The 23,000-nt window shown below is 40.0% G+C and overlaps 1 protein-coding gene across 1 annotated transcript in view; it reads right to left on the minus strand.

The window, feature by feature from the left end:
* Positions 1-1,056: 1,056 nt before the first annotated feature.
* Positions 1,057-23,000, minus strand: part of LRRTM3 (leucine rich repeat transmembrane neuronal 3) — a 62,905-nt gene continuing 40,961 nt past the window's right edge. Inside the window, exon 3 of the mRNA XM_018571432.1 lies at positions 1,057-1,142. Within this exon, the coding sequence (XP_018426934.1) occupies positions 1,092-1,142 (51 nt within the window). The 3' untranslated portion in view covers positions 1,057-1,091. The remainder of the gene's footprint in view (positions 1,143-23,000) is intronic.

A 23,000-nucleotide genomic window follows, 5' to 3' on the forward strand; every position in this document is an offset into this window, starting at 1 on the left:
ATCTGGTGGCAGGGGACTGGGGTTATGCAAAATTGAGTTTTCATATCCCAGAAATGATGAAAATCAGGAGATTTAATCAAAGTGTTTCCATTTTGGGAAATAAATTAAAAGTGAAATTAGGTGATACAGTATTAGATTAGGTGACTTGACGGTGTTTGTGTTATGGTTTTTAAGGGTGCAGTTGGCTTTCGATGGCTCCTAAAGGTTTCACAAGCTCCTTTCAACTAATATGGACCTATTCTTGTACCACAATTCTGCCCTTTTTCAGCCTCATCATTTTATATATTTTTTTTCCACAAAAAGAAACCGACAATGAAAAAACAACAAATTTAAAGTGACATTACACAAATAACACATAATAAGAAAAAATAAATAAATGGAGCACTAAATACCATAAACAAAACACTGTAAGTACTACCCCACCCCTCCAAAAAACACCTTATAAATAAAAAAAGGGTTTTATTTTAGGCAAATTTCACCAAAGCAGCTCAGTGAGCGCAGTTGAGAGTTTTCATTTCAGCAAAATTTTGCTGACAGTAAAATCAGTAAATTTATGGCAAAAATAATTTGATCAATATCACTCTTCTCATCCCTACTGGGGACATAACAGCAAACACCACATCACAGTAATTACAATACAAATGTAGGATAAATAAACAATACTGGACTGCACCATGCATTGCACTCTTGGTGGTATGGGATACGCATACAAACAACCTCACAAGATACCTTTCTTGTTTATGGTAAACCTACAAAAGTGTTTGGCAAGCATCATTCGAGAACATTTGGCACTGGACTTTTAATGACTGGAAAAATGTACTTTGGTCCAGTGAATCCCAGCTACAACTATACAACCAGAATGGGGTGATGGCATAATGCCTTTCAGATTAACTCAAGCACTGCATCCATAGTAATCAGCAACCACCTATTATCCCTGCATGATCACCAACAACTTGATGCTACAGGACCCTTTTGTTGTCACTGCCATGACATGTGATTGTCAGGGTCAATGGTAGTCCAACATTGTACTAAACAGGTGTTTCTATTTTGTGGACACTGTATAAATATTTGTTAGTAAATGTTAAGTGATTTCATTCTCCGGGTAAATAGTAGAACAGACTTCTTGGGTAGGATGTGGAGTTCTGGAAAAAAAAAAGAAATAAACACACTTTTAGGATTTAATAGCAATTTCACACCCTCAGTGCCATGCAATTGCTAAATCTCTCTTGGGTAAATATCCATTTTCCAAAATGTGGTATCTGAAATTAATCTAAACTGCTTGGCTATCCTTGGCAGCATTATTTGCAACATATTCATAAATATACCGTGTGTGCGGACAGGAAATTAAATAAAAATACAATTTTATGGAGGTTATTGAGAAAATATTGGTGACTTTACATCTCCCGGAGTCACAGAATATTAAACATGACTCACGACAGAGAAATTATGGAATGAGCCAATGTGTAAACACAGAGACTGATGATTTTTCCACTTAGACAGAGCACAGCAGGAATCTGCTGCCTTACTGACCATATCTCATAACCGAGAATTTATATTCCAGCCAACAGTTCTCTGTGTTGCAGCCCCAAGAAAATACAGAAAAATGTCTTTCTCATTAGAACACAAAACATTTTTAATCAATCAATAATTATTAATCAATAATTAAAATCAAGAGCTTCTATGTTTTACCTATTAAATATCAAACAAAGAGGGTTAGATCAATCACTATAAAGGGAAGGGAGTTAACCCAAAACAGAAAATTGGCTACAAAAGGGTCACACATAGGTAAACATTTTGTATACCCTCAATGGTCATCTCTATTTTCCATTATAAGGCTGCAATGCTGCCTGCAAGGGATGTTCAGATACCAGTGCCGATACTTGGCATTTTCACGAGAACAATCAGGGCTGCAGCCTTTGCAGCTGGGACCTGGCTCTGGCGCTCCACCACTGTCCTGAAATCATTAGTCTGTATTGTTTTAGAAAAAATGTCACATAAACAATAAACAAAAATGTATCAGTACTTGTGTCTGTAATTACTTGGACAAGTATCAGTATTTATAATTGAAAAAATTGTATCGGTAATCCCATATATATATTCATTAAAGGAGAACTATGAGGTGAGTGCTTTTCACTCACCTCATAGTTCAAGACGACCTGTGACAATGAGACTGTCACAGGTCGGCTCAGTAGATCGGGAGGTGAGGGAACACATAACCGGTTCGCTCACCTCTCGATCCTGTCACGGCTCTCTGCCGTGACAGGGGGAGGGACTGGATTCCCCTCTCTGATCTGCCAGCGCTGACTGGAGGAACGGACGGGGGAGGGGGCGGGTACAGCTGGCTCTGCCTAGAAAAACACTGACCCCATAGTTCTCCTTAAAAAAAAATATCATATATGAAAACGGATGTACACATTCCAGGAGCTCCATATGCTCCTTAAAAATGACAGCTGCCTCCTAACTTTTGAATTTTTGACTAATCTAGACTTGGAGCTGGAAAATTATCTGTACATGTACTTGTACCGAGTACGGTACTTGGTATCTGAACATCTCTACTGCCTGCAAGTTCTTTGTGTGTCTGTGCTAGCCCCAGAAGATCACTGAGAACTAAAGCTGCCCATACATGCAGATATAACAAAACGTTTTCAACAATATAGTTAACAGACAGAAAGTGGCTAATAACAGAAGTTCTTTGTTAGGCGTTTTATAAAAATAAAATGGAAAAAAATTGCTGCCCAATTACTGTAAATCAGAAAATGATTCCAGAGTTTTTTTGGTAGAAAGAATGTTAAACTTGAAAGATAAGGTTGCTTCTGTTAAAGCTGTTATAATGAACCTTACTTGTCAGTTAAAATTCAAGTGCAACTGAGGCCAAAACCTTTTTTTTTTTTTGTGTTGGATGGTGTGGAGAGGGATTGGATCACCTGTCAGGTTTTTATTGCGGTCTGTGTCCCTATTAGACAGATTCACCCTCTCTATTTGTCCTGTTGACCGGTATCACTAAAATTGAAAGAAAATCCCACATTTCAGGTTGTCATCAGAACAGAAATACATAGAACATGTTCCACTGGGGACACTAGTTCTGGCGACCCTGTTGAACACCATGGATTTTTCTCATTTTGGAGATATGTTGTGGCTATTGGACAGGAAGTTAAGGGAAATCTCCCCAGTGGGACAGCAAAAAAAAAAAAAAGCTGACAGTGGTTTAAACCCTCCCTTACTCTATCCAAAACTAAAAAACAAATTTGGCTTCAGTTCTGCTTTAGGTAGGCCCCTCTGTGCTCTGATTCTGGATCACATGAGCTTAAGCCAGCAGAGCATAACATTACTTGTAACAGCTCCACAACACCTACAACATAGGGCACCTACAACATAGTCTTCATTCACTTCTATTAAAGACTCTACTGACATTAGGACCACAGCAATAACTTGAAACCAAAGCATCTGCTAATCATAGCTAACAAATAATGCTGGCCATACATGGCTCGGATTTTGGACAATTCCTGCTGAATCAGCAAAAATTTGAGCCATGGTCACAAGGCGGCTCAACAAACTTTGACTGAAAAATCGGAGGAGCCAGGTGGAAAATTGACAATGACTACAGGCAATCAGATGCAGTCAGCATGTATTCAGACAACCGGGGGTGTTGGCTGCTATTTAGCGTGGATAAGGAAATCTAATAGATTTATCTTGTTCAGTCTGTGGGCTGAATGAGGGAAATCTATGTATGTATAGCTAGCTTAAAGCAGAAGTTAACTAAAAAAAAACAAAAAAAAGTGGCGGCAGGCTTTTTATGACAGAGAAACTTTTGTAAGTCTCTTTCAGTAAAGCTTCTTAGTGCCATTCATCAGACTTTTTTTTCTGTATGCTGAGCCGCACATGCAATGCTCAGTGCACAGACCCAGCATGCCGAGATGAAGTAACTCCTGTGTGCATGTGCGGAAATTACGTCATCGGGGCCTGGCCAATCAAGCAGCCGGAGAAAGGGCCCCCCGCCGGACACCGCCTCCGTGCTTCCCGGGCTCCGTTGCCCCTCCTACGGGCCCGGGCCCGGCTTCCTTGGTGTCCGCGGGGAGTTGGGGAGGAGGTCGACGAACTTCTGTTCATCGATCCCCTCCCCGTTCTATGGGATCGGGAGCGATGCAGATTGCATCACTTCCGGTCCCTGGGCTGTCAGTTCTGGGCTCCTGCAGCCCAGCTATAAGCTATTGAAGTGTGATCTGCACTTTAATAGCTTATTTCCAGTGTAAAGGTGACACTGGGGGTCTTTTGGACCCCCAGCATCACCTTAAAGAGTACCTGTCACCACCATCTGCTATCACATGGGGGGGCTTGTAAGCCCCCCTATGTGATAGCAGTCAAAGTAAAGTAAAAAAAAAAATAGTTTTTTAAATTAAAATAAAATACATCTAATAATAATAAAAAAAAATAAAAGTCCCCGCCCCTGTGAGCATGCGCGTTGCCACGTAACTTATGAAAATGACCAACGCGCTACACATGTTGGGTATCGCCGCGCACGCCGGAGTGAGAGCAATAACTATAGGGCCAATATTTTGGGGTATCTCTAAATGGATGACCTGTGGGGGCTTTTAAAAGGTCTTCTATGGACTTTTTGGGGTACTGCAGTTTTTCGCCGTTTCATGGACGCACGCAATTTGTAACCTAGCCATGTTGGGTATCGTTTTACTCGTTGTAACCTCATCTTTTATATTTCATTAAAAAATGGGTATTTTTTTGTGTTTTGGGGCATTTAATTACATTTTTCACTAAATGTTGGGGTTTAATAAGGAGTTGCGCTGATTTTGCGCAACATAAAAATTTGCAACTACCACCATTTTATTCTATAGGGTCTTGGCATTCAGAAAATATATAATGTTTGGGGGTTTTAAGTCATTTTCAGGCCTAAAATGTGGAATATAACATGGGTTCAAAAAATGAAAAAAAGGCCTCAGTCATGAAGGGGTTAAGTTTGTTCTCTTTGACCTACCCCTACCCATCAACCCTATTCTTTTTTTTAAAGTGGAGAACAAACTGTGCTACTATATATTACATCTTTTTTATAGAATGCTCTGTATTGTTGCAATGTGTATGATCAAATTGGAACTGTCCTCTGGGCAAAATAAGTCTGTGATATGTGTTCTCAATATGCAGGCACAAGCAGGAACAATACAATATATGCCATATCCAAGAAGCAGCTATATATAATTGTATATATTATTACAAAACTTGTGTTCATAGATGATGTAAATACAGATTATGTGACTATAATAGCAGAGATTATTTGAAGGGTATGAAAGTCAGCATTGGACTAGCAGCTTTAAATTTGGAGGCATCATCTCTGAGTCTTGGAAATATGCCTATAAAATGCTGAGCCTTGGGGCCAAATTCTAACAGTTTCCGGGCATGGCGGTGGGTTAATTATAGAAGCTGTTAATCAGAGTAGCAAAATCTTTGTCTGTCCTGGATCCACCCTGTATAAGGATGAACCAGTTTCACCACTGCCCGAGAATGGGGATTGATAAATATGTCTTCAATTGAGTTTTTACAGTAAATAAACATAAATAGGAGTTTTTAAAGTAAACAAACATAAATAGGCAAGACACAAAATCAAATACAAATTAGTTATGTGTTCTGTTGTGGAAAATAATCTTCCCCACATTTAGCAAGTACAGATTGCTTAGCTGTGCCTGTGTCAGATGCATGGCCATATGGCACAGCTTTACCCTTAAGAAAATATTCTTCTAAATCTGCTATCTGTTGTTTATGGTTTTCTTCAGTGAATTGATTCTAATCATCATTTCTGTGAGCAAAGCTCTTCCATATTACAGTTTTGGGCATACATTAAATTAGGTGAGGTGCATAGGGCCATCTCTTTATGGCACCACCCTCCATTACCATTTGGAATATTGCCACAAGGGGAATGCTATAAATATCTAAATCTATATAAGTATAGCAGTTATTCTAGTACTAAGTGTGAGCTGTCTTCAAAGCTGCTAACATAAGCTGGCGATAATAAAGTACGCACAACATATGTCGACGCTTGGATAGCACTTATTAGGAATTTTTCTAAATATCTGTTTCCCTAAATAACCATATCACACAAATATAATATCACGTTTTGGATGATTCACCTATAGTCAGGTCCCTGCACGTAAAGAGGCATTATAATCACCGCAATAGCAGCCAGTGTGTCTTACCTCTCTTCTGTTCCAATGTAGCAGCCTCCATCAGTGTCTTTAGTATTTGACACTTCTGGAAGTGTTGGAAGCCTGTGTTCCCTACCACATCCCGCGCCTATTTCATCCAAGCCCTATGTCACTGCTGAGTTCTGTAGTCACATAAAGGTCAAAGAAAATTAAAGAGGGGGCACCGATTTCCAACATTCCTAAAAGTGTTTAGTGCTAATGGAGGCTGCAGTACTGAAGTGGCGGTGACACAAGGACAGGTAGGCATACTACCTCTTCTATTCCTGGGGACATATGGTTTGAATCTTTTACAGACCTGGAAGGGTCTCTTTAATAAAGTGAGTCATTGTTAGATTATTACAAGCACATCCCCAAATAATTATGACGTTTATACTTTAACAAAGACATTATTACTGAGAGACACCATCTATGAACAACTGCATTTCATTTCCATCTGCATTGTCCATGTGTCTTTTGTTTTGCGTATATATGTAACCTTAGCGCTGAATGATTCATATGGGAAGTAAGGTCTTTTTCATCTTGACATATTTTCAGGCCCTTGTGTCTATTAATATCCATGTGCTTGGAATAAAATGATTTTATGGGAGCTATATTTTTCTGCAGAAAGGAAATGTATCTTAGTTTTGCTCTTTTTTCTAAAGCCGATCTCTGGGATACGATCCACAATCATCTCGGTCTTTTCTATTGCTCTAACTACAACAGTTTAATGTATTAAAACTTCAAATGCAGGCAAAAATGAAAATATCGGTACCTGTGATGTCATCAGTGGCTTATTTTCTTATCTGCCAGGGCTAGAAATAAAGTGGTGCTACACATCATCCCCTCATCTCTCCATGACTCACAAGCAACTACACATGCCATCATGCATTGGGATGTTAGTTTCCTGTGTGGGAATTACTGCAGTGGGTCAGTAGACAGTGTCAGTGGGAGCAATCTTGTCCTCTGTCACTGTCCCCAACAGCGTTCTTTGGTCGTAAAAAGTACCAGACTACACAGGGATAGTAAACAGACCGGTCACCATGCTAAGGGAAGAGCAGCAAATATTGTTTAGTTCCCTGGACAGGAAATCACTAACATACAGCCTCTGAAGGAGGACATGGAAAGAAGATATGTAGAGACTGCTGCTTAAAGGTAATTGAAACATAATATAAACATAACATAAAATATAGAATAATAATTTTTCAGTAAACCTGTGGTCAGATTAAGCTGAATAGTAGGCACTCACTTACTTGTAGAGCACCCCGAGAGCCTTCAATACTGGGGTACTCTGATATGCAAATATCAGCTGGCTCTTGCATCAGGAAGTCTTTTAGCATCACTTCCTTTGTGGCTCTAAAATGACAAGAAATACTGTTAGCCAGAAAGGAAGTTGTTGCTAGATGTGAACAGTGTGTCATAATTCACTATGTCCTTTATAAACACCCAACTTTCATCAGGCCTACCAATCACTGGGGCACCATGATGCACTTTCAGTATGGAACACTTTCATTAGTCCACAGAAATCTGTTCTTACATGAAAGGGCTAGCTGGTTGGGTTTGCCTCCCTGACCAGTGGTTCCCTGTCCTCCTTTGTGGGAAACTTTACTTCTTCAAAAAAATAAAGAGAACAGATCAGGATATTTAACCTCAAACCCTTCTTTGTTCCTTCTGTTACCAATGCTTGGAGTTTCTTTCATTCTTCATTCTGTTTCCTACCTTCTCTTTCATGTTGCTGTTTCACTAGTAACAGCATAAAACTACAAAAAAAGAATTGGAAACATGAAGACCAAATGAAGTCAGCCCTGCATTTGCATCTGTTGCACAGCTACTACTAGGGATGAACAAATCAATTCACACATCCAGTACAGAGATCCATACAATTTATTTGTGCCTGGATCGTGGACTACAGTATGTGATTTTTCTGCTCATCAGACAAAAACTACTTGCATGAACATTTCTATGCAAATCGGCTTGATATGTGGAGAATAATGTAATTCATGATCCAAGCTGTCATGATTAACACATTGTAGTGATCTCTGCAGACTGAACCAGCCCATATTAGTATATTTAGGCAATCCATAAGTTTGCTGCTTTCTGATTCACAAAGTGCAAATTGATTTTGGTTATCTGTAGTAGGTAGTGAGGAGGAGGTGCAAATGCAATTGGATGAGTCGGCACCAATATATTTATGTTAATTCTTCATAAATTCGCTGCTGACTTCAATGTAAAAAGACCTCAGGAGCAGCATTGTCACTTTCTGCATTTTTTAAATAGTATCATATATATGATTTGTTGTGCATCTAATATGTAGACTTGTGTCTATGTATATGAATCCTAGCAGAACCTTGTTTATACAATTCAAGTCAGTAATTTTTTAAGCTTCCATTAAGCCATCGTTTTATATTGAACAATAAAGTGACATTAAGCTTAGAAGTTAAATCCTAAAAATGCATTCATGTACCTTAACTGTTAACAAAAATATATATTATTTGTGTATCATTCGGCTGTAGATCCTCAAATCATCTCTGAATTGGTGCTGACACTCTCCTTCCTTATGGAGGGTGGCTTCTTTTGTTCCCCATGGTCCCTGTGTGTGCTGTAATGTTGTGAACGCCCCAAGTTTGCTCCCATGATGGACTACAATCTCATGTTTATTTTGCAAATTGGTATTGAGATTGTAGTCTATTGTGGAAGGAGGCTTGCAGTGGTGATTACTTTACAACACACTTATATTTATATATATCCTTGGTCATAGATAATTTATTCACTGTAGCAAGGTAGGGTTATTGGCCGGGTAAAAGCAAGTTTTTACTTTCAACACACACAGGAACCATGGGGAACAAACGTAGCCCCCCTCCAGAAGGAAGTACAGTGTCGGCACGAATTCAGAGATGGTTTGAGGATCTACAGCTGAGTGATCCACAAATAAGATACATTGTTGTTAATAGTAACACTTAATAATAGTAACATTCATGTACTTAAATGCATTTTTAAGATTTAACTCCTGAGTCTAGTGTCATTTTAACTGAGTGCAATCTGCAGAACATGCATAGGGTGGAGCAAGTTTCAGCTCTTGAGAAGGTTATTATTAAATCTCATAACAGCTTAGAAATCAGGCACACAAGATGCCATCTCAGTCACCCAATACCTAATTGGGACGCAATATGTGAGCACCATTTATTAAACTGAATACGCCTGCTTTATTTAACAGCTTCATAATATGTTTTATTCTAAATGGATTGTTTACAGGGGACTATTACTTGAATTTTATGAAACAGGAGGGTTATCCTCATTGTGCTTGTGATCATCCTTCTTTTACAGAAGAAAAATGAATAAACAAATTAAAAGGAGATAACACAGATAATTGAATCCATACCTTGAAGTCATTAGCTAGAGCACTTAACCCTCTCAGCAATCTCATTTCAAACACAGTCAATTATTGTTATAATTCAGAAGCACAAATAATTCATAAATTAAAAATAAAGAGGTTTTTTTTTTTTTGAAACCCTAAAATAATATATATCTAGCACTTCTATAAAACAAGATTGTTCAATTATCCTTTGTTATGCATACACCCATATGTAATTCAGCTAGGTCCAAAATGGCTGAGAAATGATTTTGGGCTCTTTTCCATTTTGGAGGGATGCCAATGTATTTGTGAAACTTTGCAGAGGGACTAAGGAAAATGTTACATGCAGATACACTTGGAGTGATGCGGAACATTTTTTGTAATGGGAGGCTGTAGTTCTACTTAAACTCTTATTCCAGTTATGTCTTAAAGTCAATCTTTTTTTTTGATATACTGTACTTCTCCTTTGGTTTACAGACATACATTAGCTAATGTGCTTCTGTGACCCAAAGTCAACTGATGTTGTCTTCAATTGTGAAAAATGTTTGGTTATTTATGTTTGTACCCATACCCCAGCTGCATAACTGACAGCTGGCTCTGGCTCTTTGTATGTGGCTGAGAGCCAAAGCCAAAGGAGCAGAGAAGGTAGAGGGGAATTCCTCTGGAGAGTTGTAACTGACAATCACTGTTCTCGCCCGGGACACAGTTCACAGGTTCGGTCAGCTCTCGATCTTGGAGCCGGAATGTGACAGCTGCATTGTCCCACGCATGTTCAAAGCATCATTTTAGTAAAGTTATTCATAGCTAAGTAGGTAAGTGGATTGGTATCTATCTATCCCTCTATCTATTGCTTTCCTTTTGTTTTATTTTTAATACAAACATTAATAATAAAACTCTTACACACGCAGGAAAGACATAACCCTAAAGGTTAAACAACAGAAACGTGTCCATGTCAAACATGTATTTTTTATAAGCGCATACAATAGTAGAATTAAAAAAAAGTTATTTGTACAAAAATAAGATTTTCTCTAACTTCTTGTCTCTGTGACACCAGGAGAAGAAATGGGGGTGTGGGTTGTTGTCACGGGAACAGAAAGACACAGGTAGCAATAAAACATTGCCAGAAGTTGATACCTTTCCCAACTGTACTAAAACTGTGGTTTGTCTTTTGTCTGTGTGAAGAGATTTCCCATCACCTTCTGTCTTGACAAGAAGGGACACAGCATCAAAAACAGGAGCTCTAACCCGTCTTTATCCCAGCCAAAACAAAATGAAGGGAGCCTGATGGAAATAGAAAATTGTAAAACTCAGGGAACCAAGATACCAGGGCCGATGGAAGGAGAAACTCCAATGTGTTACGTTGACCAAAGATGATTGATATTGGCCTATAAACTGTATTACACATGGGGATCTACTTATCATTTTCCGCCGCTATGATTCTTGTATTCTGAACTGGTTTTGATTAACTTTTGCAGAAATACTGGAAGCGTCTATAATGCTGACAAGGTTCAGTGGTCACATTTGTTGATGAGAACTGCTGCCACTTTATAATGGTACTTGTGTAATTGAAGACTTTTTGTTATTTATGTTTGTACACAAATAGTATACAGAAAATATAGACATAAGGGAGGCATTTCGGGCAGGAGGGCATATCTTTATCCCTATAGGGGCATTTTTAGCAGTAGGTGAAAGATATCTATTTTATATGTTTTTATTTAATTTACAGGTGTTTTCTTTTTCTTTTTCAATACATATTATTATTGTAATCCCATTTTATTAAAAGTTTTTTTTGTATATATAGATGAACCATTCTTTCATTTTTTTTTCTGAATTTGTATTCCTGAGCACTTGCAGCTTCGGTACTTGTAGGCTGGTGGTACCGGCTCTGCCTTTTTTGGTGAAACTGAAAACTTGGTAGTGAAACTAAATGTGAACTCTTCCCACACAGGGCAAAACATCAGGGTAACTTAAAGGATAACTCCAGGGAAAATTATTATTAGCCTTTGCAGTGGGACTTTACTGCTCATTTTGGTCTAGAGAGGAAAATAACAAAGTTATACTCACCCTATCCTCGGAGCCGGCTGGCTGCGACAGCAGTCCCTCCAGCTCGTCTCCTCCTCCGCTGCAGCAATAGTATGTCCCTAGTCATCCTCACGTTCTATACACTGTGTATAGAATGTGATGATTTGCAGGATCTTAGACTACTGCAGAGGAGGGTGAGAGAGGCTCCAGGGACCAGTCTAAGAGCAAGCTGGCTCCAAGGATCAGGTAAGTACAACTGTATTTTCCTCCCTAGACACAAATGAGCACTTAACCCTTGCAGTGCAGGGTAGTTCCACATCAACCGTTAATAATAATTTTCCACTGGAGTTCTTCTTTAAAAGCTGAACTTGGGCACGAAAACGTCTATTCAAATATATTCATTAATGGACACAAATTATATCAACCCACTTTGTGTGACATCATCAATGTGGTGCTCATAACCTGTGCAGAGAACAGAGCTGTGGAAGGGACCCAGCAAGCTCCACCCACAATAGGCTGCCTGCAGAAAACTACTGGAGGGGGGTGGAGACAAGAACAGTCACCCTGCAGAAGGAGACAGAGCAGCAATGACTGGTCTTTATTATAGGAAGCGCCTGTACAGAGACAAAGTTTCACACTGGAATACTGCACAGACCTGGAAGAAATACACAAAGCTCACTGAGATTAAAGAAAGCATACATGTGCCTCTTGTTTTATCCCTGATTCAGCTTTAATTAAGCCCTGTTTAGCAGTTCATACTTACTTTTCTTTTGCTTTCTTGCTACTCCATTCAGCAACAAAGGAGTGCAGGGCAGCTACGAGTCATAGCTAATACAGGGCTATGAACTCCCAATTGGACATCACTAATTTGCTTAATGCTGTCAGAAAGAGAGTCACATGCTTCTCCACACCCAGAAGTAGCAGATAATTCCTTCAGCTCCTGGCAATGAATGGAGCAAGGGAGGGGCAAAAAAAAGATAAGGGTATGCTGGATGAGCAGGGGGTAAAGAAAACCTATAGCTATATCTGTGAAGGGGTTTAGAAATGCCATTCAAGGTGTTCTTTCTCATGGCAGGTTCCCTTTAAAAGGACTAGTGTTTTTTTTGCAGTACAAATAGGCATATAGCAAGAAGGTATTTGGTTATTTTTGCAGTTTCTTGTTAGCATTTACACTTCTAATTGCCTGCAGCAATGTAGTTAAATACAGTGTTTAGTACTAATAGTATGGGAATTATATTAGCTCTTGTTAAATATCAAGTTGTTTCTTATCTCATATTGAATAAAAGAAACCATTTCTAATTAAAATCACACTGTTTGCTTCTTTCTTTTTCAATATGCATTGTACTAATTGGCATTTACTTCGGACTGGAGGAAGTTGGTTTATTGTAACCAAAAGAAAAAAATTTAATTTGAAGGACTGCTAGACCTAAGCCTAGCAATACAGAGACCGATTCCTACTGAATTAGTCAAAGTGCCAGCTGTGGGTGGCCCTATCCGCACCTGGCCGGCAGGGGAGATACCTCCATCTGCACTGTTTAGCATGGGTAGGAGAATCAACTGATTTCTCTCATTCAAACCATCAAAGTATGTATGGCTAGCATAAGATGTTAGCTTACATAAAGAAAGCTGCAAGTAACATTTGAACAAATAGATACAGGTTAAGGAGTTTGGAATTGAATATTTAGAAATACAATTTCAAAAATGTCCAATACAAGCTAATTTTATAGGGGCCAGAATGCACAGGCTTTTGCGATCAGTTAAAATTTATGTAAACCCTAACAATCTTTGCTACTTCTTGGTGTTAAATATACCGAAGAAAGTGTTTTATCTGTTTAATAACCGAAAAGATATCCCTTGATCCTGCCAGAAATTGTCAGGGTTTCCTACCCTTCCTCATCCAGTCGGCTGTGTATGGCTTGTCAGTATGTTTGACACTGCGGTTCCTCTTTGGCTCTCTTATGACCAAACCTGTTTACATCATCTTCCTGCAACTTCTAGCAATACTCCTGGCAAATTTCTGTCTCAGAGTGATGATGCAGGCACCAGGTCACTATTTAACCCTCACCTTGTCCATTCAATTTCTGCCCTTGCGTTTATTTTGATCAACCAAGTGTGCTGCTTTTGTTCCTGATTTCTGTGTATGACCCTGGCTCTGGCTGACCGATATCCTGGTTACTGATTCCGTCTTTGTTTCGATTCATCCTGCTCTCTGTGCTCCGTTACCTGGCTTGGCTGACTACCCATTTTGGTATCTGACCCCGGGCTTGGCACTGACTATGCCCTGGACCTTCTCCATTGTTTTTTGCCATTTATGTTAATTGTTGTTTTCAATAAACTAATTTTATATTTTAAACCAGCACTTTGAGTTTCAGTCTGGTTTCTTGGTTTCCTAACAGAAATGCAGTGAGATGGTAAGTTACTGTGCACTCTGCAATGTAATCTCAGCCTTTCACAGTTTACTCTGTGAACTACAGAACATATCCCCTTTCACCTCATCCACCTCATGTGTTGAGGTAACTGCCTCTGTAATTGGGTGTGCACACCCGCAGGAGCTCCCCCTAATGAGTAGCTTGTATGCATATTTTAAGCACCCATAAGCATATCCTTACAATTTTCAATATTAAACCTCATCTGCCATGTAGTTGCCCACCTCCCTATTCTGTCAAGGTTTTCCTGTAACATGGCTATGTTTTGTGTAGAGCTTATTACTCTGCATTAATTGGTATCATCAGCAAACACCCAAATAGGACTTTTAATGCCAACCTTAAACCCTGGTTCACGCCTAGGCATTTTTGAGCGTTTGAAAAGCGCTTTTAACTGCCCAACACAAGAAATCCCATGATTTCCAATTGCCCTGGTTCACACTTGAGCAGAAAAACGCCCAGCAGGAAAACGCCAGACGCCTGAAAAGACACAGGAGCTTCTTTGGGCAGTTAAAAGCGCTTTTCCTCCCCATTGACTTCATTGGAAATGCCCAAAAATGCTCAACAGAAGCATGTTGCACATTTTCGTGAGCGTTTTTGGACGTTTATACGCGCGTTCTTCCATTGCCAGCAATGGTTTATGAGCTGCCAATCAAAACGCGTGTCTTCATGTAAGTGCGTTAAAATGCACATACAAATGTGCACAACGTGAATAAATGCGCAAATAACTGCATGATGCTAATGCGCGTATAAACGTGCAAAAACGGTTCCGCCTAGGTGGGAACCAGGGCTTATATCATTATTAAACAGGTGAAACAGCACTGGTCCTTTGACAGAACCCTGGGAAAAGCCACTCACAACTCTAGACCTTTTTTCAGTCATGGTACACTTTAACCACTTCAAGTCCGCAGTGTTAAACCCTCTTCCCATCCAGGCCATTTTTCAGTGTTCAGCGCTGCAGTACTTTGATTGACATTTATTCCCAGCCCATAGAACGTAGTTTAAAAATTAAGTGTTTGTAGAGTACTGTATTGAATGCTTTAGCAAAATCCAGATAGGCAATGTCCACTTCCACTAGCCTTCCTCCATCTAAATTGCTACTCACTTCCTAATACAACGTTAATTAATGTTAGAAGGTCTGACAAGAATAGTCAATGGCCAATATATAAAAGTATTGCTTTTGACTTAGATATACTTTACCTGCGAAAGAAAAAAAACAGGTCTCCTGTGCTGCAAGACATGGCTGAGCTATGTAAATCTCAAAACTGGATGGACAGAAATACAAACCCTTTGGCAGATAAAACCTAAGTACATATGTATTTTATCTGTACATTTAGCTGTTTGCCTGTTTTTCAGCATTAATAATTTTAGGCAGGTTAATGCCTTGTGATCAGGAATAGCTGTTGCAATTGACATCAGCCTGGAAAAGCAATGCACAGTAAGAATACGGTAGTTATTAGTTGCATGTAGGATTGATTAAAATTATTTCATATATACTTCCACTGTCCATTCTGAAACCATCCTGAGTAGAAAAGCACAAAAACATGAACAAAATAGGAAATATTTATGTCTAAGTGGTTGTGGAGCATACATTCAGTAAATTAAGTCTATGGAGAGTTGTATATATATTTCAGAGATGCGCTCACTGTCCTGCTCTGACTCATGATCTTTGTCTTCAGAGAATGACAACTTATATTATATGTAGGGATGCACCGATACCACTTTTTTAAGGCTGAGTACGAGTACCGATACTTTATTCCAAGTACTCGCCGTTACCAATTACCGATACTTTTTCTTAAAGGGACAGGTCACATTTTTTCTAAAGCAATACAAAATCATGATTTTAGGTCAGTTTCTTAATATTATGAAGAACATGAACACTCTGTAGTGTGGCACAGCTATATCCAATTCTGCATACCTGGCTTTATATTATAAGAACTTTATAATATAAAGCCAGGTATGCAGAATTGGCTACAGCTGTTCCACACTATACAATAATACACTGTTCTGGAGTCTGGACATGTGATAATCTATTTTCCCCACTAGGGGGATACAAGCCTTAGTTAGCAATGGCATGATAAATATTCATTTCATTATTCAATGTCTTTTTTTTAAATATTATAACATTTATAATATTTAAAAAAAAGACATTAAATAATTAAATTAATATTTATCATGCCATTGCTAACTAAGGCTTGTATCCCCCTAGTGGTCAAAATAGATGAGCACATGTCCAGACTGCAGACCAGAACAGAGTGTGGCACAGCTACAGCCAATTCTGTATAACTGGCTTTATATTATTATTACATTTTCTTATAATATAAAGCCAGGTATGCAGAATTGGATATAGCTGTGCCACACTGTGTTCTGGTCTGCAGTCTGGACATGTGCTCATCTATTTTGACCACTAGGGGGATACAAGCCTTAGTTAGCAATATCTACATAGTTATTTTCTTTTTTTTAAATAATATATGCCGGTAAACAGCATTTTTGTGCCCAGCCCCATGAGGTGTGTCAGTACTAACCTGCTGTGTCGTCTTCTCCGTCTGCTTCAGCCACTCCGTGTCACAGCCTAGTCATCTGCTCCATTCTGACCTCTTCTCCCGCTGATTGGCCGATTGGATGATGACAGGCTTCCTCACCAGTCACTCCTGACTGGTGAGGAAGCCTGTCAATCATCCAATCGGCCAATCAGCGGGAGAAGAGGTCAGAAAGACTGGAGCAGATGACAGAGGAGGTCGCGGCCATCTTGCTTGATTGAAGACGCGATGGAGGTCCTGTGTGCGGCGGATCCGGGTCCCTGAAGATGGCGGACGCGGCACATGTACTCGTTTTAGGTTTTGGAGTATTTGCACTAGTACGAGTACTCATGCAAATACTCGGTATCGCGGCCGATACCGATGCTTGTATCGGTATCGGTGCATCCCTAATTATATGTATATATAGATTTCTTGTCATGAGATGACAGCAGAGCTTGTGTAATGTGAACTTCCATCTTCTATTACCTCCACATTTACACTTAATAAACTTACTTGGGAAATCATTTGTACTAAGCACACAGTTAATGGATAATCTCTGTTAGTAAATCAGCATACCTCAGAAAGAACACAGAGCAGGAGAATCTTTTGGGGATGAAGTATAATTAAGGTGTACTCTTTGCACATACAAGTTGCATGCAGATTTTGTGGAAATTATGACTAATTCAGAATATATCCTATCAACATTTAATAAGGAATAGCTAACCCGATATTGCTGCCTCCACTGCATATGAGTAAAATTCACTGGTTTTATTTATAAGATTTATTGTAATGGTGAGATATCCACTTGATACTTGATGCTAGTGAACAAATAAGTGTTGTAAAAGTAGAAATATATAGAAGATTTATATGTGAATTTGATATGGTAAAAAGGTATACTTAAAGAGGAACTTTACCCATTTCTTTAAAGCAACAACAGGCACCTTTAGAAATGTTTAGCAATGACAATCCACAACCAGATACTTCTAGATAATTGCTGGCTCTTTATTCTTTGCATACCTTTTTTTTCTTTTCCGACCCAGTCTTCTCACAGTGGCCATTTTAACTAAGGGCAGATTAATATATCTCCCTTTACTTCCTGGAACTCTGGCATGTGACTAGGACATGTGACCATGCACATCATCACAGGGGAGGAAAATGCCTTTCCCTGAGATCTCATGAGATTACAGATGAGATTTCCCAGCAATGCTCTGCTGATGTAACCTTCCCAGGATGCAACGTTTGGGCACAATTACAAAATATGTGCAAAAGTGGACCAGAAATAGAAAAAAAGAAATTGCAATTAAAAGAAAAATGTTTGTTTAGGTAATGAATGTAAGATGATTTCATATCAGCATGCAGAGCTGTACGCTGATGTGATTTTTATCAAATGGGGTAAAGTTCTACTTTAAAAAGTCTATAGGCCCAAAACTTGTATTTCAAATTTAGGCAGATGCCAATATTGAATTACCACATATTGTTTTATAATTCTCTAGGAGTTTCCAGAATGATTCAAGAAATCATTATTATGGGCTCCTGTAAAAGTCTCCCTTTAATGCAGGGGTGCTCAATAGATCGTTCGCGATCTACCAGCCGATCACAAAACGAATGCTGGTAGATCGCGAACGCAAGTCTGTTCAGCAGGAGACCGGCCGGGCTAGGATAAGCAGCATCCTGAAGGAGGAGGCAGCTCTGTATATCTTCGTTGTCATAGGAGGGGACGGGAGCCGGAATGATAGAACACCTGCTTGGCAGAGCTGCTTATCTTTGGAGCTCTGTCAACATCATGAGTTAGGTCCTGGGGAGGGAGGGAAGGAAGGAGGGAGACAGAGGAGGCAGGGGGGAGCCGCAGCAGCTAAGAGGACCTGTCGAGGTCTGAAAGAAAGAGGCAGCAATGCTGACACAGTTTGGCTATTACAGGTAATAGTCTCATAGTTTGCCTCTCTGATAAGTGTGCTAGGTTTGACTTTAGGTGGCCATGCACTGTGCGAATTTCAGCTGGTTATTGATGAACCAGCTGAAATTCGCACAGTGGGTGCCGCTGTCAGCACCCTTTCTGCCAACATCCCTCAATCAGCTGATCGTAGGAGCCATTGGGAAACACGAAGAGAGCTGGTAGCCAATGAGCTGCCAGCTCTGTGTGGGTATTCTGAAAGCTGCTGCCAGCCGCTGTCAGAATATAAATAACACAGCGGGGATTCCTCGATTAAAGTGCTCATAGAATTGATGGAGGAATCTGCTCTTGTTTTTCGTTCAGCCTGCAGGTTAAACAAAAAAAAATAGAGCAGTGTATGGCCAGCTTTCGGGCCTGTTCACACTAGTACAGTGCATTCATCGCTCCTTGGGGATGAACGCACTGTACTGCACAATCACACCTACCCAGTGTTCGGGTGCTGGAAGTGCGTTGCAATGCCATTTGTTGGAAGATCTCGTTGAGTTGGTCATTTAAAAAATAGATCTTAACACACAAAAATTGTGGGCACCCCTGCTGTAATGTTACAAATACAATCTTTATTCTTGAGTAGTGTCTGTGTAGTTATTTTGTGGGGAATTTGCCCCATGCTGCAGATCAGAAGGCGCTAGAAACCCCGTCAATCAGCTGCCAAGGCTACTGGAGATCAGCCAAATCACTAGAGTTTGGGCTGGGATGTATACATGCCATGAGACTACAAAGCTCGAATAAGCAAAAATTCTATATTCTATATATTCTAATTCTATACAAGATCCATGTGTATTCTTACTTGCATCTTGGTGAATCTTATGGCTGAACTCACACAGTCCCAAATTGCAATTCCATCATTTAAATTTTTTTTTTTACAAAAATCAAAGTTGCCTTTAATGTGTACAGATTACAGTGTACATTTCCCTGCAGCAAATAGGATACATTTCACAAAACAGCCAGATGGTGATAAAGTGTGACTGCGCCATAATGCAAATGCTTAAAAACGACACATCAACTTTAATTTTTACACTGCAGAGGGCACAACAGAATGTGTGAGTCAGCATGTTAGAATCCACTATTTTAGTTTTGGGTGAACCAGCACTTTAACCTGTCTGGTTCTTTTTACAGTACCCAGAAATAACAGATATTTGTGCGCTGGCAGGTTTCCCCATTATCTACTTAAACCAACAAAGGTCCTTTTAAAATTAATTATTCTGTAGAAAAACAAAGTAAAGTAGAAAAACAAAGTAAAGGCTGCCTGTTCCCCATATTATTCGCATTGGCCATCGAGCCCCTAGCGCAATTGATTAGGAACCACCAAGACATAACAGGCATCTCGCTAGCGGGACACAATCATAAATTATGTCTTTTTGCAGATGATATTTAACTTTTTCTTTCTAATCCCCTCATCTCCCTCCCTAACTCATTGCATCTGTTGGACTCATTTAGCAGTTTCTCGGGTTTACACCTAAACCCAGCGAAATCAAAAGCCCTTAATATCACGCTGTCACAACAATTGGTAAACCAGTTAAAATCAAATTACCCATTCCAATGGGAACCCTCGTCTCTGAAATATCTGGGCGTCCAATTGACCCCCTCTCACTCCTCCTTATACTGAGCTAACTATCCCCCACTATTTACAAAACGTAGGCTAGGCAGGATTGCGGCAATCAAAATGAGCCTGCTTCCAAAAGTACCACTTTGGGTGTCGATTGAAGCTTTAGACTGTGACCCATACACATTTGACAACCTTTTATGGATGTCCCCTAAAGATAGGACCGCCATCACTAACACCATTACTCGCCACTCTCTCTGGATATGGGACACATCTAAATACTCCAGTGGCTTTCTCTCACCTCACTTACCCATGCTTTCCTTCTTTAACCATCCTGCCTTCCCTCCAGCATTCGACTATCTGGCCACATTTCATAAATGGAGGGAAAAGGGAATCACACGTTTCCATTTCGCATTTGGCGACAAAAACATTATGCCTTTTCCAGAACTCCATACTAAATACTCACTCCCATCTTCCGAAATCTTTAGATACCTCCAAGTCAAGAGCTTCATACACGCCAATGCTAAACTAAGTGGCAATCTCCTTTCTCTATCCCCATTTGAAAGGTTTTGTAAATGTGATCCACACTGCCCTGGCATCATCTGAATGCTTTACATAACATCCTTACAACCGACCCCTTTACCACAACACCCATATGTGAACTGCTGGCAGAAAGATCTAGGCCACGTATTATCGGATGGCACCGGGTTCCAGGTATGGGCCTCCACCAACTCCTGCTCCACGAGCGCTAGAGTATTAGAAACAAACTACAAAGTAATCCTGCGTTGGTATACAACCCCCTCTCAGGCTCAGTATTTTCTGCCAGACAGCTCGTGCTTTCGGGGTTGTTCTGACAGCGGCACATATATCCATGTGTGGTGGACATGCCCCCTTGTTTACACATTTTGGACCAATATTTTCAGAATGATCTCCACTCTCATGGGGGTGCATGTCCCACCTGCCCCACAAACAGCATTACTCAATGTCAGACCCACAAATATCTCCCACCACCAATTCAAGTTACTACCCAGATAGCAAGGATAACTTGCCACAAACTTGTGGTAGGGTTAAATTGTAATTCTTGTTAACTTGCTGCACACATTCCTGGCAAGTTGTAGACTTGCAGAACACTCGCAGCACAAGTTCTAGTTGACACTTTTTGAATTTGTAGCAAATTTGCTTGGCAAGTCTACAGCAACAGTCCTGCAGGTCTTAGCAAGAGCTCTGCAAGCTCGCTGGTCTGGAGACTTGCAATGCAGACTTGCTGTAATTGTGCAACAAAATTGTGAAGCTTGGCAACAATCACCTTTTCTGCATATAGTTCAGGCGATCGGAACAGATTACCATGTTCGATGAGCATATTACCTGTTATGATCATTATCTATGCATGAATCGTTATCCATGCATGCACACTATGTTTGAGTGCATGCACTAAATGCTTTGTATTTGTGCAAAAAAAAATCTTTTGAAACTAAAAGAAAAACAAAGTAAATTCGATGGAGTTGTTGTAATGATTGCCAAAATTCTGCAATAAACAACATTGGGCACACAAGTGGACCTTTTGTTAGTTTAAAAATGAAATGAGCAGCATGTCTTTTTCTCTCTTTGCATAAATTAACAGAATTCCTCTACTGCACATTCTGACACACAAAAAACACATTCGTTATGTTCCAGATTCATCGCACTGCACGTGATAAAGGTGAATATGTAACTGGGTTGACTTATAAAACATTATTATGAACACAGGAGCTTTGAACTGACATGTCATGATAAACTTTAAAATCCTTTATATCTACACTTCTTTTGAGATTGGCAACATACTCATAATGCTCATTATAGCAGAAACATTGCAGAAAAAAAAGGTGTAAACTGAGATTTAAAAAATGTAAATGTAGAAAGAGAACAGGAACAGTGCAAATAGCCATCCCAATTAAAGGACGTTTGTACTGGCAACAATATGTAGGCTGCTGTTGCTGACCTGCTGTTGTCTGCTATAAGTATAGAAGAAACAACAGGTTCCCACTTGGCTACACATCAGAGACCAGCTATGAAACCACATATCCCCAACAATAACAAAGCTACATATACCAAATAACATACATGCTTGTCTGCTATAAGTAGGCTGCTTTTGCAGACCTGCTGTTGTCTGCAATGCATAGACTGCTATGGCTGACCTGCTTTTGGCTGCTATAAGTAGGCTGCTATTGCTGACCTGCTGTTGGTTGCTGTGCATAGGCTGCTATTGCTGGTCGGTTGTTGGCTGCTATAAGTAGGCTGCTTCTGCTGACCTGCTGTTGTCTGCTATATGTAGACTGCTATGACCAACCTGCTTTTGACTGCTATACATAGGCTGCCCTTGCTGACCTGCTGTTGGCTGCTATAAGTAGGCTGCTATTGCTTACCTGCTGCTGTCTGCTATATGTAGGCTGCTTTTGCTGACCTGCTGTTGTCTGCTATATGTGGGCTGCTATTGCTGACCTGCTGTTGTCTGCTATATGTCGGCTGCTATTGCTGACCTGCTGTTTGCCATATGTAGGCTGCTATTGCTGACATGCTGTCGTCTGCCATAAATAGGTTACTATTGCTGACCTGCTGTTGGCTGCTATGTGTAGGCTGCTATTGCTGACCTGCTGTAGCAGATTAGTGGCATTTACACCAATAGATCAGCTTGACAGCCAAGCAAAATACTTTCTTAAAAATAGAAACCGGTAATGGCAGCCTCTATATTATCTAAGTTCATGTTTTTTCTATTTTTTATCATGGTTCCATGTTTTTCATCCTTTCTTCTAGGGATGCACCGATACTAGTATCGGTGCCGATACCGAGTATTTGGGTGAGTACTCGTACTCGCCCAAATGCTCCGATACCTAGCACGAGTACTTCCTGTATCAGGAAGCCGGACAGCGCATCATTACACGCTGCCTGGTTTCCTGATTGACCAGGAAACGGCTCCATGCTCTCTCGTCACTTGTGATGAGAGAGCATGGAGCTGACTTCCAGGCCAATCA

Source organism: Nanorana parkeri, unplaced genomic scaffold, assembly GCF_000935625.1.
Source record: "Nanorana parkeri isolate BGI_ZX_2015 unplaced genomic scaffold, ASM93562v1 scaffold1757, whole genome shotgun sequence".
Lineage (NCBI taxonomy): Eukaryota > Metazoa > Chordata > Amphibia > Anura > Dicroglossidae > Nanorana > Nanorana parkeri.